Consider the following 14,472-nt stretch of genomic DNA (forward strand, 5'->3'; position numbering starts at 1 on the left):
TGTAAAAAGTATGAATGAATGAATGTGTTTAATCGAGCACTTTATCATGTTTCACTCTTGACTACCGTTGTGAAAATCTAATTATATGTGGATAAAACATATTATTAACTTCGAGACAGTCTTTTTGTTTCAACAATTCTTTTGGAAACACTATATATCTATACCATGGGTTTATTAATTCTGAAAATATTTTTTTAAAGAGACACAAACCTTGGCCTGACAGTATTTGGTCTCCTCCTCGTCTTGCTCCGGTCCTGCAGATGGCGAGCGCGCTCAGCTCCGGCGTCTGTCCCTCGCCGACCCTTCAGTGAGAGCGGATCAGTCAGACGCAGTACAGTGCGGATGAGCGATGCTTTGATTCTCATTCATGTCAACAGCCTGAACAGCAGCCAAACCGACGTCTCTCGCTTTCACATGAACGGAATAAAATGCAGCCGGACGAGTCGCAGTATTTGCAACGGTAACGACAACATTTAGCTTCAACGTACATCACAATATGATAGCGTTATGCTCATTTGGTTATTTCCATCTATTAAAGGGGAGGCACTGCATATATCGTGTGTATATTATAATCTGGGAGTTTACCCTCACCGGTTTTATTTTATTATTTTATTATATTTTCTATAGTCGTAACGTAAATCTGGGTAAAATTCACTTGCAGATGGGCGTGGCCTACTGTAACCATCCCGTTATGATACCGGTGTCTCTGCTCATTTTTGTGCGGTTTCCTAGTCCTTTGCACCTATGATGAACGCTCTTACATTGCCCAGAAATGCTGTTTAGGCTTGGCAGCTCACTGTAGGGTTTGAGACACTGCCAGTGTTTAATGCAACTCAGTGTCACATCCGATCTTGATCTCTTCTGTGTCTATTAGGAAGTGTAGGACTGGTGATATAGATGTGCATCCAACAGAAAAGGCTCTAGTGGTGTACTATGAAGTGGAAGCATCCATTTTAGGAGAGGCGGGCAATGCCAGGCATGAGGAGAAGAAGGAGTGCCAGAAAATGTAAGCAGAGAAAAGCTGTTTACCCATACAGCATGTTCACACACACATACCTTCTCCATTGTTATATATAATTAAACTTTTCTTTACATTTTCTCTGTGTTTGTTGTTTAGCATCCGTCTGAGGAGTCTGAATGCCAGCACTGATGTATCTGCCCTGGCCAGAAAGGTGGTGGAAGAGTGTAAAATCATTCATCCATCAAAGCTGGTGGAGGTGGAACATCTGCTGCTGTATTTACAGAACCGAAAGAAGCCCAGCAGTAAATGTAAATACCTTTTTAAAACTTAATTCCCAACTGTAAACAATATCGTTTTTTTTTTTTTTTTGGTGGACGAGCAACCTACAATCTATTTGTTTTAGCAATGTTTATTTATCTATTTATTTTCATGTATCATATCACATGGTGACAGCATTTGTTGTTTCATGTTGTATGTCCTTAGTGGAGAAGAAGGAAAAGAAACCATCGAAACCTAGAGAACTTCTGCCATTTGAAGGAATGGAAGTACGCACATTTTAAGTTACACATTTTTGTGAAAGTGAATGTGTTCACACGTGATTAATTAAACATGTTAAATTATGGTCATTTTTAATACATTTCACACATTTACTTCATTTGACATGATAGCTGCTTTATTCTGTTCTGTGTGATTTTTACCAAATAATTCAAACCGGATTGAAACCGCTCAACAATTCAAGTGTCGTCTTCTTTCCAAATTGTATATAAACCAAACCTAGATGGTTTGTTTAAAGTAAAGTCATTTGCAGTAACACTTTGTTTAGTGTAATTTAATCATTATTGAAGCTCAGCAAATGAAATCTCACCCACGAGTAAATCAACCTCCTTGATAGAAATGTTAATAACAATGGAGGACTGTGTTTACATAACAGTAATACTACTTACTTTCCGGAATGTGTTAACTCTGACAAACTAGCAAATCTCAGCTGCTTGATTGGTGAAAAATATAAAATATATTAACAGCCAGCTATAGTGCAAATTTACCTGCATACATACAGTACACTAATGTAAAGTGATATATACTCTATAGCTAATCTCAACTGCCTCATTTTATTTTTATGTGACTATATTATCGCTCAGCTCTTTATGTAAAGTTGGATATGTATGTCCAGCTTTATCTACATATATACATTATTCACATTAGGCAATATATTCTACAGTCATATATATATATATATATTATATAGCATGTCTCAACTGCTTGATTGCTTGAATCATTGGAAAATGTAAACAAAACTCAAATCTGTAAAATCTGACTGTAAGTCAGAAAGATATTAAGGTTTTATAAACATTAACGGTTTTTTTTGTAAAGCTGCTTTGAAACAATGTGTATTGTGACACATACATAAATATTTTACTTGATTGAGAGCTTTGATGGTCATAAGTTGTCACTAAAGTTGATATATTACTGTAATACTTTTTTCAGATTGATGAGGAGGCCAATATTAATAAAATCGATGATTATATTGAGCTGTTGTATGAAAGCATGCCTGAGAAGTTTAGAGGCTCCACTCTGATCCTCCATCTGGCCTGTAACCCTGATAACCTGGAGGAGCTCCTGCATAATGGTAACTCTTTTTTGTTCTCAATTCACTGTCAACAGTGTTATTATTCTGCAACAATCTGTCATAATAAACATATGAACTGCCACATAACAGCAGGGATTTCAGTGGTCCTTAAACTCTTGCAATACATGTTTGATTTAGTCAGATTATCCAGTTGTTTTTGACTAGTTTGATGTTTTTCAGAGGCTGTGCTTGGAGCTCTTGCGCGGGTCCTGAGAGAGGACTGGAAACACAGTGTGGAGCTGGCAACTACTATCATCTACGTCTTCTTCTGCTTCTCAAGGTACATAATTTCTGTACAGTTTATTTTTTGTCTTAGTTGTTGTGCTTTAAAGGGCCTGAAACAGAATCGAGTAGGCAATGTTTGAAGAGGATTTTAGTGTGCTGATTGTTAATGTGCTGTCAGCATGATGAAGTCAACTCTCTCTAAGAAGTGGCGTCTCTAAATTCAAACGCTTTTAGCATCACCTCTGCAGCCGTCAAAACACAGCTTCATCAACTAATTCAGGGCTTCAAAATTAAATTTCAAAACAATTACTTACTTGGACTTTAAATCGCCTACTGTGAGCAATTTTCCTGGTATGCTCTGATTGTAATCTGTAAGTGTCTATGGGGACTAACAGAGGTTTACAGACACTATTGACAGTTACACAATTGAATGGTAGGACTGTGGTTTGACTTTTAAAAATACATCTCATCTGTTGCACTCCATTCAGCTGTTTTTGAACACAAAAACACATTATGTGGCATCCTTAGGACTGACCAGTTACCTAGCCAATCAGATAACTCATAACTAGTTGGTTATGAAAATATGTACAGACTGTTCAAAGGATTGGGGCCAGATTTTTTTTCTCCTTAAATTAACAGGATGCTTTATATTGGTCACACGTGACAGTAAAGACTTCTACATTGTTACAAAATATTTCTATTTCAAATAAATGCTGTTCTTTTGAAAAAATACAAATAAAAAATATCACGGTTTCCATGAAAATATAAAGCAGCACAACTGTTTTTAACATTTAAAACATGTTTTAAATGTAAAAATAATTTTTTAAACATTTAAAAAATATTATTTCACAATATTACTGTTTTTACTGTACAAATAAATGCAGTATTGATGAGCATAAGAAACGTCCTTTAAAAACATTGACTCTTGCTGACCCCAAACATTTTAACGGTAGTGTAGAGAGAGAAGTATGCAGCATATTCTGTTTTGGAGGATTAATATACTACTTCCATTTTTTATTGTTTATAGAAGCAGATTGCATACCAGATATTCTGATATAGCTCTTGTATAAGGTTGAAAGCCTTAAGAAAACCTTGATACGCTCTCAAAACATCTTTAGTAGCTGCAGATCAGGTTACTGCTATTACTGAGATAGCTGTCAGCATTTATTTGAGCTATGAAAGCGTGTGCTCTCATTTGATGGTTTTCCTTGGCTCTCATTTTCAGATGGCTAATGTGGAAATTTCTTTCCGCAAGCTAGAATGACTTTGACGTTTGAAGGATGTATTTGAAATGCATGATGAATTGTTTGGCCCGATCTTTCCGTTCTGTTTATTTACTAATCAGGACTAGAGTATGAAATTCATCTGGCACGTCCGTCTCGGTATCTCTGCATACCATCCATTGTCTAGCTCTCCAGTTGTATCACATACATCAGTGTCTGGCCGAATGTGCCAGGAGAGGTCGGAGCAGGACAGACCCTCACCACTTGTGTTCTTCCTGCAGTTTCTCGCAGTTCCATGGGCTCATTACACACTATAAGATTGGCGTGCTGTGCATGAACATCATCGAGCACGAGCTGAAGAAATATGACCTGTGGCAAGATGAGTTAGAGAAGAAGAGCAAGGCTTATATCCTTTTTATCAATCTCTGTTCAATCAAAAAATGCATAGCACAAAATAAATGTGTTAAATTAACTAGATTACTCCTTAACATATCCACGTGAAGAGGACCCTGAAAACCAGAGCTTGCGGAAGGAGTATGAGAAAACCCTTAAGAAATACCAAAGCCTCCTGGTCAAACAGGAGCAGCTGCTGCGAGGTACAGGAAGTGAAATGTTTTATTTGCCACAGTTCAGTAGGAATCATCCATGAGGCTTTGATTATGTGTTCCTCTTCCTCCCCACGACTCTAGTTGCGTTCTACCTGCTGTTGAATCTGTCTGAGGACACCCGCACCGAGCTCAAGATGAGGAACAAGAACATTGTGCACCTGCTGGTCAAGTCTCTAGAGAGGGACAATGAGGAGCTGCTGGTGCTGGTGGTCTCCTTCCTCAAAAAGCTCAGCATCTTCTTGGAGAACAAGAACGACATGGTGAGATCTTCTTGGTGCCAAACACATCAGAAGCTTTGAAATACAATTTCTTGAGTTATTAAATCACTAAACACTGCCGGTCAAAAGTTTGGACTGATTATGGTTTTTGAATGTTTTCGAAAGAAGTCACTTGTGCTCACCAAAGCTGCATTTATTTGATGAAAAATAATGTAAAACAGTACTGGTTATATTGTGAAATATTATAACAATCTAAAAGAACTGTATTCTATTTGAATATATTTTAAATTGTACCTTGTTCCTGTAATCATAAAGCTGAATTTTCAGTAGTCATTACTCCAGTCTTCAGTGTCACATGATCCTTCAGAAATCATTCTAATATGCTGATTTGCTGCAAAAAAAGATAGTAAAGGCATTTACAATGTTTTAAAAGGATTTCAATTTCAAATTCTTTTATTTTGAACTTTGTATTCATCAAAGAATCCTGAAAAAAATATATCACTGTTTCCACAAAAATACTAAGCAGCTAAAGCTGTTTTCAACAACAACAAGAAACATTATTAGTAATTGCGCATCAATAATAAATGATAATATTTGAAAGTCATATCATTTTATAGGATCATGCAACACTGAATACTGGAGAGTAATTGCTGCTGAAAATTCAGCTTTTCCATCATGGGAATAGATTACATTTTAAATTATATAAAAAAAGACAACTGTTCTTTTAAATTGCAATAATATGTCTCAGTATTATTATTTAATCAAATAAATGCAGCCATGGTGAGCATAAGAGGTGTAAAAATCAATCAATAAATAAAAAAATATTTATTCAAACATAACTTTTAAACTTTTGACTGGTATATGTAGATCAAATATAAATATGATGCATTTTATTTAAGCATAAAGCTGCACCTTTAATGCGTCCTGAAGAATTATGGGGTCATTTATAGCAGGAAGTTTCTGTCATTGCTGTGCTGAGGTTCGTCCTGGATGTCCTACACTGCTCCACTGTCAGTGCACCTGGAATCAATCTACTCTGGCTATGAATGTACATTTATCAAGACAGAAGTTGTTTTTATTCCTGTATGCCTTAAAAAAGAAATAGACTTTTGGCTTTGAAAATCTCTCATCATGTTGTACATAAAAACACATGTTGGACAAAAAAACTGGCTATTATAGAAGCAGCTGAGAAAAAAATAAAGATGATTTTGTTTGTTTCTCCAGACTAAGCTGTTTTTAAAGTAATTTTATGTAGCTGCTTCTTTCGACTCTAATTGAACATATTACGTGTATTTCACTTGTATGTTTGTAATAGGCTGAAATGGACACTGTAGAGAAGCTGGCTTGTCTGGTTCCATGTGAACAGGAAGACCTGATGAACGTCACTCTGCGACTTCTCCTCAACCTCTCCTTTGACACGGGTCTGCGCACCAAAATGGTGCATGTGGGTTTGCTGCCCAAACTCACTGCTCTGCTGGGTAACTCTTCTAACGTTCATATTATAATGAGACTGGAACATCATTCCACTGTAATTGAATTGCACTAAGGCTTACAGCAGGGTTTATGTACTGTTTTCAAACTTTTTGGTGCCAAGGACTTTTCACAACAGTAGTTTTACAAGGGATATTGCCTAAAACCCTCAGTTAGAAATGATGCAGAATGTGTATATATCCTATCATTCAGGTGTTTGTGTTTTTTGGGGTTGGTAAGATTTTGTTCATGTATTTCATGTTTTATGCTCACCAAGGCTGCATTATGTTCAGAAATGCAGTAAATCAGTAATATTGTGAAATATTATTACAATTTAAAATACGTATTTATTATATTTTGAAATAAAATGTTTTAAAATAAGTATTTTATTATACTTTAAAATGTAATTTATTCCTCTGATGGCAAAGCTAAATTTTCAGCAGCCATTACTCATGAACCTTCAGAAATCATTCTAATATGTTGATTTGCTGCTCAAGAAACGTTTTTCGTTATCAATTTTAAAAAGAGCTGTGCTGCTTAATATTTTTGGGAATCCATAATACATTTTTTTTTTTCAGAATTCTAGTTATAAATATTTTTACTGTCTTATGAATAAAAAGTATTCCTTTCTTAAAAAAAATAATAAACACTGGCCCCAAACTTTTGAACAGTAATATATAAATTATTATTATTATTATTTGTTTTTTATTTCTTACTGTTTAAAAACTACGGCTATCAGTTGAATCAAACAGTCACTGTATTAATCACATAATTTCAAACAATTTGTTAAAATTAAAAATTAAAAACAGGAATAGTGTCAAATTTGGCAGATTTGTTGAAAAATTATAAATAATGTTAAATACATTTACTTTATTTCTATTTATAATACTTTTTTTTTTTCCTCTTTAATTTTCTGTGCAGTCTCTACCACCTTCTTAATAGGAATAGGCGTCCCTGGACCTATTTGAAAACACCCGATTTTAAAAACCTTGTAAACCCAACTCTTTGCACATCTTATCCAAGCCCAGAAATGTTACTTTCTTAAAGCAGTAGATTAAAAACCAACTGGAGAATATCATTTTCCTCTTTTCCATTTGAAATAAACCGTTTTGGCCCAGCACGAAATGAGAGAAAACTTGCATGACTGAAGTTAATGGAAAAATGATATTTGTAAGGTTACCAAAGTAAAGTTATCTTTAGATGTGAATTATACACTCTTATCTTCAAACTAGAAAGAGACTATTTAAGGTTGCATTCAAGGATTTGCGCTGGAAAATCAGTAATGTTGAAATGTTTGAAAACCAACATATGATCTACATCAGAATGATTGTCTTTACAAGCTGCAGAATATACAGTTACACTGAAACCAAAAACCTGCTTTGGCAGAAGCTGGTGCAGGTGCAGATGATGGAGGTTTGGCTTAAATTATGGCCATTTCTATCAGATATCCTGAATCGAGCAAAGCCAAACACATTTACCCAGTGATTATGAGTTCAGCTAGTCATGTCATAGGAGAATAATTCCTCTTTGTGTCTGTTTTAATTTTCACTCGTTCACAACAATCCAACAGCACTTTTCATGCATCTCTGTCAGGCATCAACCACAATATTCCTGGTAATTTGATGCATATGACATGCGTCTCTTTTCCTGACCAGCTCGAGTGACACCTCTGCATCGAAGCTGCTTTGTAAATCCTTCTCGTGATTACATCCAAGAGCTTAATTGCACATTTTTTTCAATGGGTTAGCCATTTACGCTTCAGCAGTTAGGACTGAGTTTAAGAGCTGCCTGGCTGCCGTCGTAAAGTCAGTCCGTCTCCGCTTACTCTCGCTGAGGTTAATGGCGTCTGCGGCCACTAATGAGAAGCACATGTTCCGGCCACCGAGGGCCCGCCCAGGACGGCCCTCGCTTATTAATGCCACTAAAATATATGCCTCCTTCTGTGTCCCCAATTAAACAAACTAAGCAAACCTCTTCTTTACCTACTCTGCTTTCCCTCACTCTCTCTTCCTTTTTTTATCCTGACATCCCCAGCGGTCACATCTGTTTCTAATCGCTGATGTGATAATGTGCTCTAGGGTGTCTCGGGTCCCGACTGCCTCGGTCGGACTCATAATGACTGATTATCCCATTGCTCTATCTGAGTGTTTCCTATCTCACAGGGGAGTATCAGCATTAGGGAAGAAGAGGAGGAGGGCGTAAAGTGTTATTAATGAGAGTGTTTGAAGGGAGAAGCGTGAGTGTGTGTGGTGCGTGTGTATCTGCGGTCTCTCTCCCCTGTGGATTGAGTTTGGATTGTAATAACATACCCCACATGCTCTTATCTATAATCTCTGTGATAAATGATTCGCTCTCAGCACGAGCCAGTATAAATGCATGATCTAACTGACCACGACTGATCAATTTAGATAGCGCTTGGAAAGTTTACATGCATTGTGAATCTCTCTGAAGGTTTTTTTCTCGTCTTTTCTTTAGGTGATGACACGTACAAGCACGTAGCGATGCGTATCCTCTACCACATCAGCGTGGACGACAAATCTAAATCCATGTTTGCGTATACTGACTGCATTCCTCAGGTGAGCGTTTTCTTCACTTTATTCACTTTTGATTGAGATTGGGGCACTTCATAATTAATTATTCTGTTGGTTATTTTTTAAATGAATTAGATATTCCACATGTTGCCCAATACAGAGGTTATAATATAAAGAAACATAACAAAACACCCTCATGTCGTTCCAAACCCGTAAGACCTCTGTTCATCTTCGGAACACAAATGAAGATATTTTTGATGCATTCTGACAGCTCTCTGACCCTCCCATAGACAGCAAGGGTACTACCACGATCAACGTCCAGAAACGTAGCAAGGAGATCGGTAAAATAATCCATGTGACATCAGGGGTTCAACCGTAATATTACGAAGCTACGAGAATACTTTTTGTGCACAAAAAAAAAAGAAGAAAAAAAAAAGGACTTTATTCAACAATTCGTCTCCTCCGCTTCACCCTGGTGCCATTTTGGAGAACCAGGGTGACGCGGATTGTTAAATAAAGTCCTATTTTTTTTTTTCTTTAGCGCACAAAAAGTATTCTCGTAGCTTCGTAATATTACGGTTGAACCCCTGATGTCACATGGATTATTTTACCGATCTTCTTGCTACGTTTCTGGACGTTGATCGTGGTAGTACCCTTGCTGTCTATGGGAGGGTCAGAGAGCTGTCAGAATGCATCAAAAATATCTTCATTTGTGTTCTGAAGATGAACAGAGGTCTTACGGGTTTGGAACGACATGAGGGTGTGTAATTAATTACAGAATTTTCATTTTTGGGTGAACTATCCCTTTAAAATGACCAAATAAATGATATTGAATAATAATATTTAAGGGATAATTCACTATTAATTATAACTCATCCTCATGTCATTACAAATCTTTCTGTCTTCTGTGAAACATACAGTAAAAGAAGATATTTTGAAGAATTCTTGTAACCAAACAGTTTTGGTTTCCATTAACTTGCATCGGTTCAGCAAAAATTTCAGTGGAAGTAAGTCAATTGGAACCGAAATTAATTACCAACATTCTTCAAAATATCTTATTTAATGTTCCATGGAAGAAAGAAAGTCATACAAGGTTGAACCAAAATAAGGGTGAGTAAATGATGACCGAATATTTTCTTTTTTTTGTGGGGGGGGGGGGGAACTATTGCTTTGAAAGAAAGCAAACCAAAATGAATTGTTAACAGGAAAAGGAAGAATTTTCTGCCAGGACACACACATCATTCCCTTCTCTTATCATAGTGACATGTTACTGTAATCAGATGACTTTTTTTTCAAGAATGAAGTAATGTAAAGAGGCTTTCGCACCAGAGAAATGTTTTCATCGTTCCTGTAACTATTGGCATACCTGCTTTTTGGCGTGTTCACGCTGCAGGGACTAGGAACTAGTTTATGCATAGGAATATCTTTTGAGGGGACTAAATTAGCACCTACTTCAAGTTCACAGTAGATTCTAACTCCGCTCAATAGGAACTACCAGTGACATAAGTGTACGTTGATTGGCCAAACGCATGTTGTACGAAACACTAGAACCTGCCATTTTTAAAAAGACATGTAAACACAGTTTACATAGACTTACTCCACAAACTAACTCCAAGAACATGGAGAACAGCGATAGATGGACTGACGCCCAGATACTTATCTGTCCTCTTTCCTCCAGTTATTGACGTTATTGAATGCCATGCTTAAATGACATCGCTGTCAGGCACCTTACGTCACTTGAGGGTTCCTAACTGATAATGAAATGCATTGTTGTTTTTTTCTTTATCATCAAGTGGTAATTAATATAGATTATAAAATCTGTGATTGTATGTCAGACAGGCCAAAACGTGTTCTGTGGTGATACTGAAAAAATTTGAATGTCTTTCTGTATGTTTAGAATTAAATATTAGTATAATTAATTGCAGCATTACAGGATACTCTGAATTCTGTTTATTAATTGTAAAAGGGGTCATATGATGCTGCTAAAAAGAACATTATTTTGTGTATTTGGTGTAATGAAATGTGTTTATGTGGTTTAAGGTTCAAAAAACACATTATTTTCCACATACTGTACATTATTGTGTACAAAGCTTTTTTTACAGATTTTTACAAAGCTCATCGGTCTGAAAAGCGAGGTATGCTCTGATTGGCCAGCTATCCAGTGCGTTGTTATGCCTTCTTTCTTTGCGTGAACATTTGGGCTGCGTTATGCAAATCTTCCCACATCGTGACGTAGACGTGTTAGAACGAGCCGTTTTAGGTAGGCGTGGTTGACTCTTAACTTTTATAAAGAATATCTCTTTGGATTTGAGACTTTGAAAGGATTTGAGAAAAATTGAAATCGCATCATATGACCCCTTTAAAAATAGTACCTAAACCAGTATGTACTTATCCGGTAACTTATCCTGTGTGTGTGTGTGTGTGTGTGTGTGTATACTGTACTGCACAAGTATTAAAAGGTATTTTGTACTATGCTATATCAAACATGTTTTTGCTGCTGTGGTGTGTCATGTATGTATCATGTGTGCACCTCACCTAATGTTGTAAAGTTGGCTAATTGCTGCGCTGTCTTTCTCTCACATGGCGTTAATGAGATAACCGAGCTAATTTAATTGGAGGGGGGCCTCTGTGAGGTCACCAGCAATTGCCTGGGTACAATTTCTCTGAAACAACTTCTGCCCGAGCGTTGTCATCTTTAAAATGCTTGTCTTCTCAAATTGGGTGAAAATGCCTACCAGATGCTTGTAAAAAAAAAAAAAAAAAAAGTTAAATTCCTCAACCTAATCGCTCCGCCAATCCGCCTGGAGACGGTCGGGGCATGATGTCAGAATAGCTGTGGGACTCCTTAGGGAGGAATGCAATTCTTTCTTTCTTTCTTTCTTTCTTTCTTTCTCTTTTAGTTGTCCATGCTTTTGTTATTTTTCATTCATTCTTTTAATTCTGTCATTTGTTTATTTGTTCTTTTTTTCATTTGATTATACTTTTTTTATTCATTCTTTCATGTTTGTTCTTTTTTTTCTGTCTTTCAGTTCATGTTTTTATTCATTTTTGTTCTTGTTTTGTTTATTCTTTCTTATGTTTGTTTTCATTTGTTCTTTCTTTTGTTTCTATTTCTGTCTTTTTACTTTCTCTCTTTCTCGCTTTCTTTCCTTTGTTCTTTTGTTCGTTCTTTTGTTTATTCATTATTTCTTACAGTTGTTTATTAATTAGTTTCTTTCATTCGTTCTTTTGATTTTTGTCCTTTCTTTCTTATTTTGAAGACTCCCCTGACTCTTCATCAATAGCTAATGTGTGTCCGTTGGTGTCTGTGGATCTGGTGTCTCTCAGGTCTGTGCTGGCAGTCAGCCTGGACCCTCTTCTGTAAGGGAGGATTTAGGATTTAGATCAAAAGGCCTCACTGCTCTGGGTTCTGAACTGGCGAGGAGAGGCCTGGCATTGGACCCATTCCTCTGCCACAAAGGGTCTCGCTATAATTACTCAAAGCTGTGAGGTGTGTGTGTGTGTGAGGAAATGCTTGCAGGGCTTGTGGAGCTATGAAACCATGGAGAGCTCAGAGACTGAGGTGAGAGGGAGGGGATGACTCGGGTACGAGGCAGGGCCTCCCATAGCTGGTAAATAGGAGCAAGCAGGTGCCAGTGAGTCTAGACTGCGTGATTTGGAGGCCTGGGACCAGGTTATGTGATACTCAATATGGGAAAGGCCTGATTGCTCACTGCTGCCTCTTCACAGGCCTGCGTTGGTCTGGTCGTGCCTTCCTGTGTAACATCTAACTGGCCCATACCGTGTCCCGTGCCCATTGCGGCCAGTGGAGCCTCCTCTATCTTCATCTGTTCATCTCCTCATCGCTCTTTTTAACCACATGTGCAGAATCTGTTGGCCACTGGCCAGTTATCTCCTTAAGACAGGCCTGTCAAGTCTCTCTCATTGGGCCATTATCAGCTGCAGCATTGACCTGATTGAAGCGGACTGTGGGATATTGTCTCAACTCTCTCTGGCTTTTGAATAAAAACACAAATAGCAATCCTTTCGCCAACAATGACAGCACTCATGCTTCTCCCTGTCAGGAACCATCTCTTTCACCATTTATTTCTTTTCTTTTGTTTTCCATCTGATTGTTTCACGATACTCCACATGCAATACTCCTCAGTTTTGAAATGTGCTTCAATAGGCCCATTGTGATATCACTCTCTGAGGACGCTTGGAAACCACACATGAGCCCTGATGTTACTGACAAACTATTCTGGGCTTCACATTAGATTAAGATTTTCAAGTTACTTATCTGTCTTGACAGGTGTCAGCCCATAATTTTATTTATTTTTTTGTGTTTTTTTTTTTAAATAGTACTATTTATGAAAACAACAATAATAATAAAAAAAACAATGAATTGAATTATTATTTACTTAAATATTAATACTGTTGTTGTAACATTGGTTTAGGTGCATTTAATTATTACTGATTTCATTATTATTGTTATTGAATTTATTTTTAAATTACAATTAAAATATAATTATAACAAATAATAATAGTAATACAACTAATAAATAAGAATTATACTTAGATGATCTTAATATATTTATGTTCTGATTCTTTAGTACTTTACATTTGGAACCACAATAGTTTATAGGTGAACCTGAAGGATGGTGTGCGTTATAAGTGAACTGAAAGGATTAAACCGGTCTAAAAGGATCAGAGATTGCTAAATACAGTGGTGGCCTAAATTATTAGAACACTAGTATTTTCACAAGTTAAAAATGGTTTTAAGTCAGTAACGCATATTTTTGGTGGCCCGTTTGCAGTAGTAAAGAAAGCATGACAACTTCAGAGTTTCTGAATGTTTTTCTGTTGTTAATGTTAAGCCCTGCTATAGTGTGGTCTGGTTATTTAATGTTTTCATGTTGATACCCTGCGTATAGTAATTTTAATTGAAATCCTGTTTTGTGTGTGAACAGCTCATACAAATGCTCTTTGAACATGGCGAAGAGAGAATGGACACCGAGCTCATTTCATTCTGCATCAACCTGGCTGCTAACAAGACTAATGCTCAGATTATCTGTGAGGGTAAGAGCCTGAATCTCATTTCTCCTGGAATAACATGCAACATGTCAAAAACATCTGTGTTTACATGTAATAAAGCGTACTGTCACACACCAGCGACAACTGTTGCTTCTCTGTAATAAATAATACATGGAATCTGTTCAAACTTATGATCAATCTCTGGCTGATCGTGGTTAGTTGTGTATTTGCTCTGCAGGTAATGGATTGAAGATGCTGATGAAAAGAGCACTTAAACTGAAGGACCCGCTGCTGATGAAAATGATCAGGAACATCTCACAGCACGATGGACCTCTGAAACAGCTCTTCATTGTAATTTTAATATTCTGCCATACCATTAACAGTGTTGACCTTCACTATTAATTAACAATACGTACTGTGAACGATAAATGATAATGATAAAAAAAAATTACAAATTAAAATTTAAAAACATTATATTTATTTATTTGTAGTATTCTGTTATATATTTGATAGCCCAAATATTTTTACATTTGTAATTTCATGAAGCAAAAATTGAAATCCTAAGTATCTTACAGGTTGGGAATTCCTGTGCTAAA

At 36.6% G+C, this 14,472-nt stretch overlaps 1 protein-coding gene across 2 annotated transcripts in view; it reads left to right on the plus strand.

Moving 5' to 3' along the window:
• The first annotated feature begins 270 nt into the window (after positions 1-270).
• LOC107693735 (kinesin-associated protein 3-like) overlaps positions 271-14,472 on the plus strand; it is a 30,861-nt gene continuing 16,659 nt past the window's right edge. For both annotated transcript variants that reach the window (XM_016493238.1, XM_016493239.1), the window contains exons 1-13: positions 271-460; positions 875-1,006; positions 1,118-1,269; positions 1,445-1,506; positions 2,447-2,588; positions 2,769-2,868; positions 4,318-4,442; positions 4,534-4,632; positions 4,726-4,904; positions 6,178-6,340; positions 8,808-8,908; positions 13,813-13,921; positions 14,115-14,227. In XM_016493238.1, coding sequence (XP_016348724.1) covers positions 429-460; positions 875-1,006; positions 1,118-1,269; positions 1,445-1,506; positions 2,447-2,588; positions 2,769-2,868; positions 4,318-4,442; positions 4,534-4,632; positions 4,726-4,904; positions 6,178-6,340; positions 8,808-8,908; positions 13,813-13,921; positions 14,115-14,227 — 1,509 coding nt within the window. In that variant the 5' untranslated portion in view covers positions 271-428. The remainder of the gene's footprint in view (positions 461-874; positions 1,007-1,117; positions 1,270-1,444; positions 1,507-2,446; positions 2,589-2,768; positions 2,869-4,317; positions 4,443-4,533; positions 4,633-4,725; positions 4,905-6,177; positions 6,341-8,807; positions 8,909-13,812; positions 13,922-14,114; positions 14,228-14,472) is intronic.

Source organism: Sinocyclocheilus anshuiensis, unplaced genomic scaffold (assembly GCF_001515605.1).
Source record: "Sinocyclocheilus anshuiensis isolate Anshui unplaced genomic scaffold, SAMN03320099.WGS_v1.1 scaffold1472, whole genome shotgun sequence".
Taxonomy (NCBI): Eukaryota; Metazoa; Chordata; class Actinopteri; order Cypriniformes; family Cyprinidae; genus Sinocyclocheilus; species Sinocyclocheilus anshuiensis.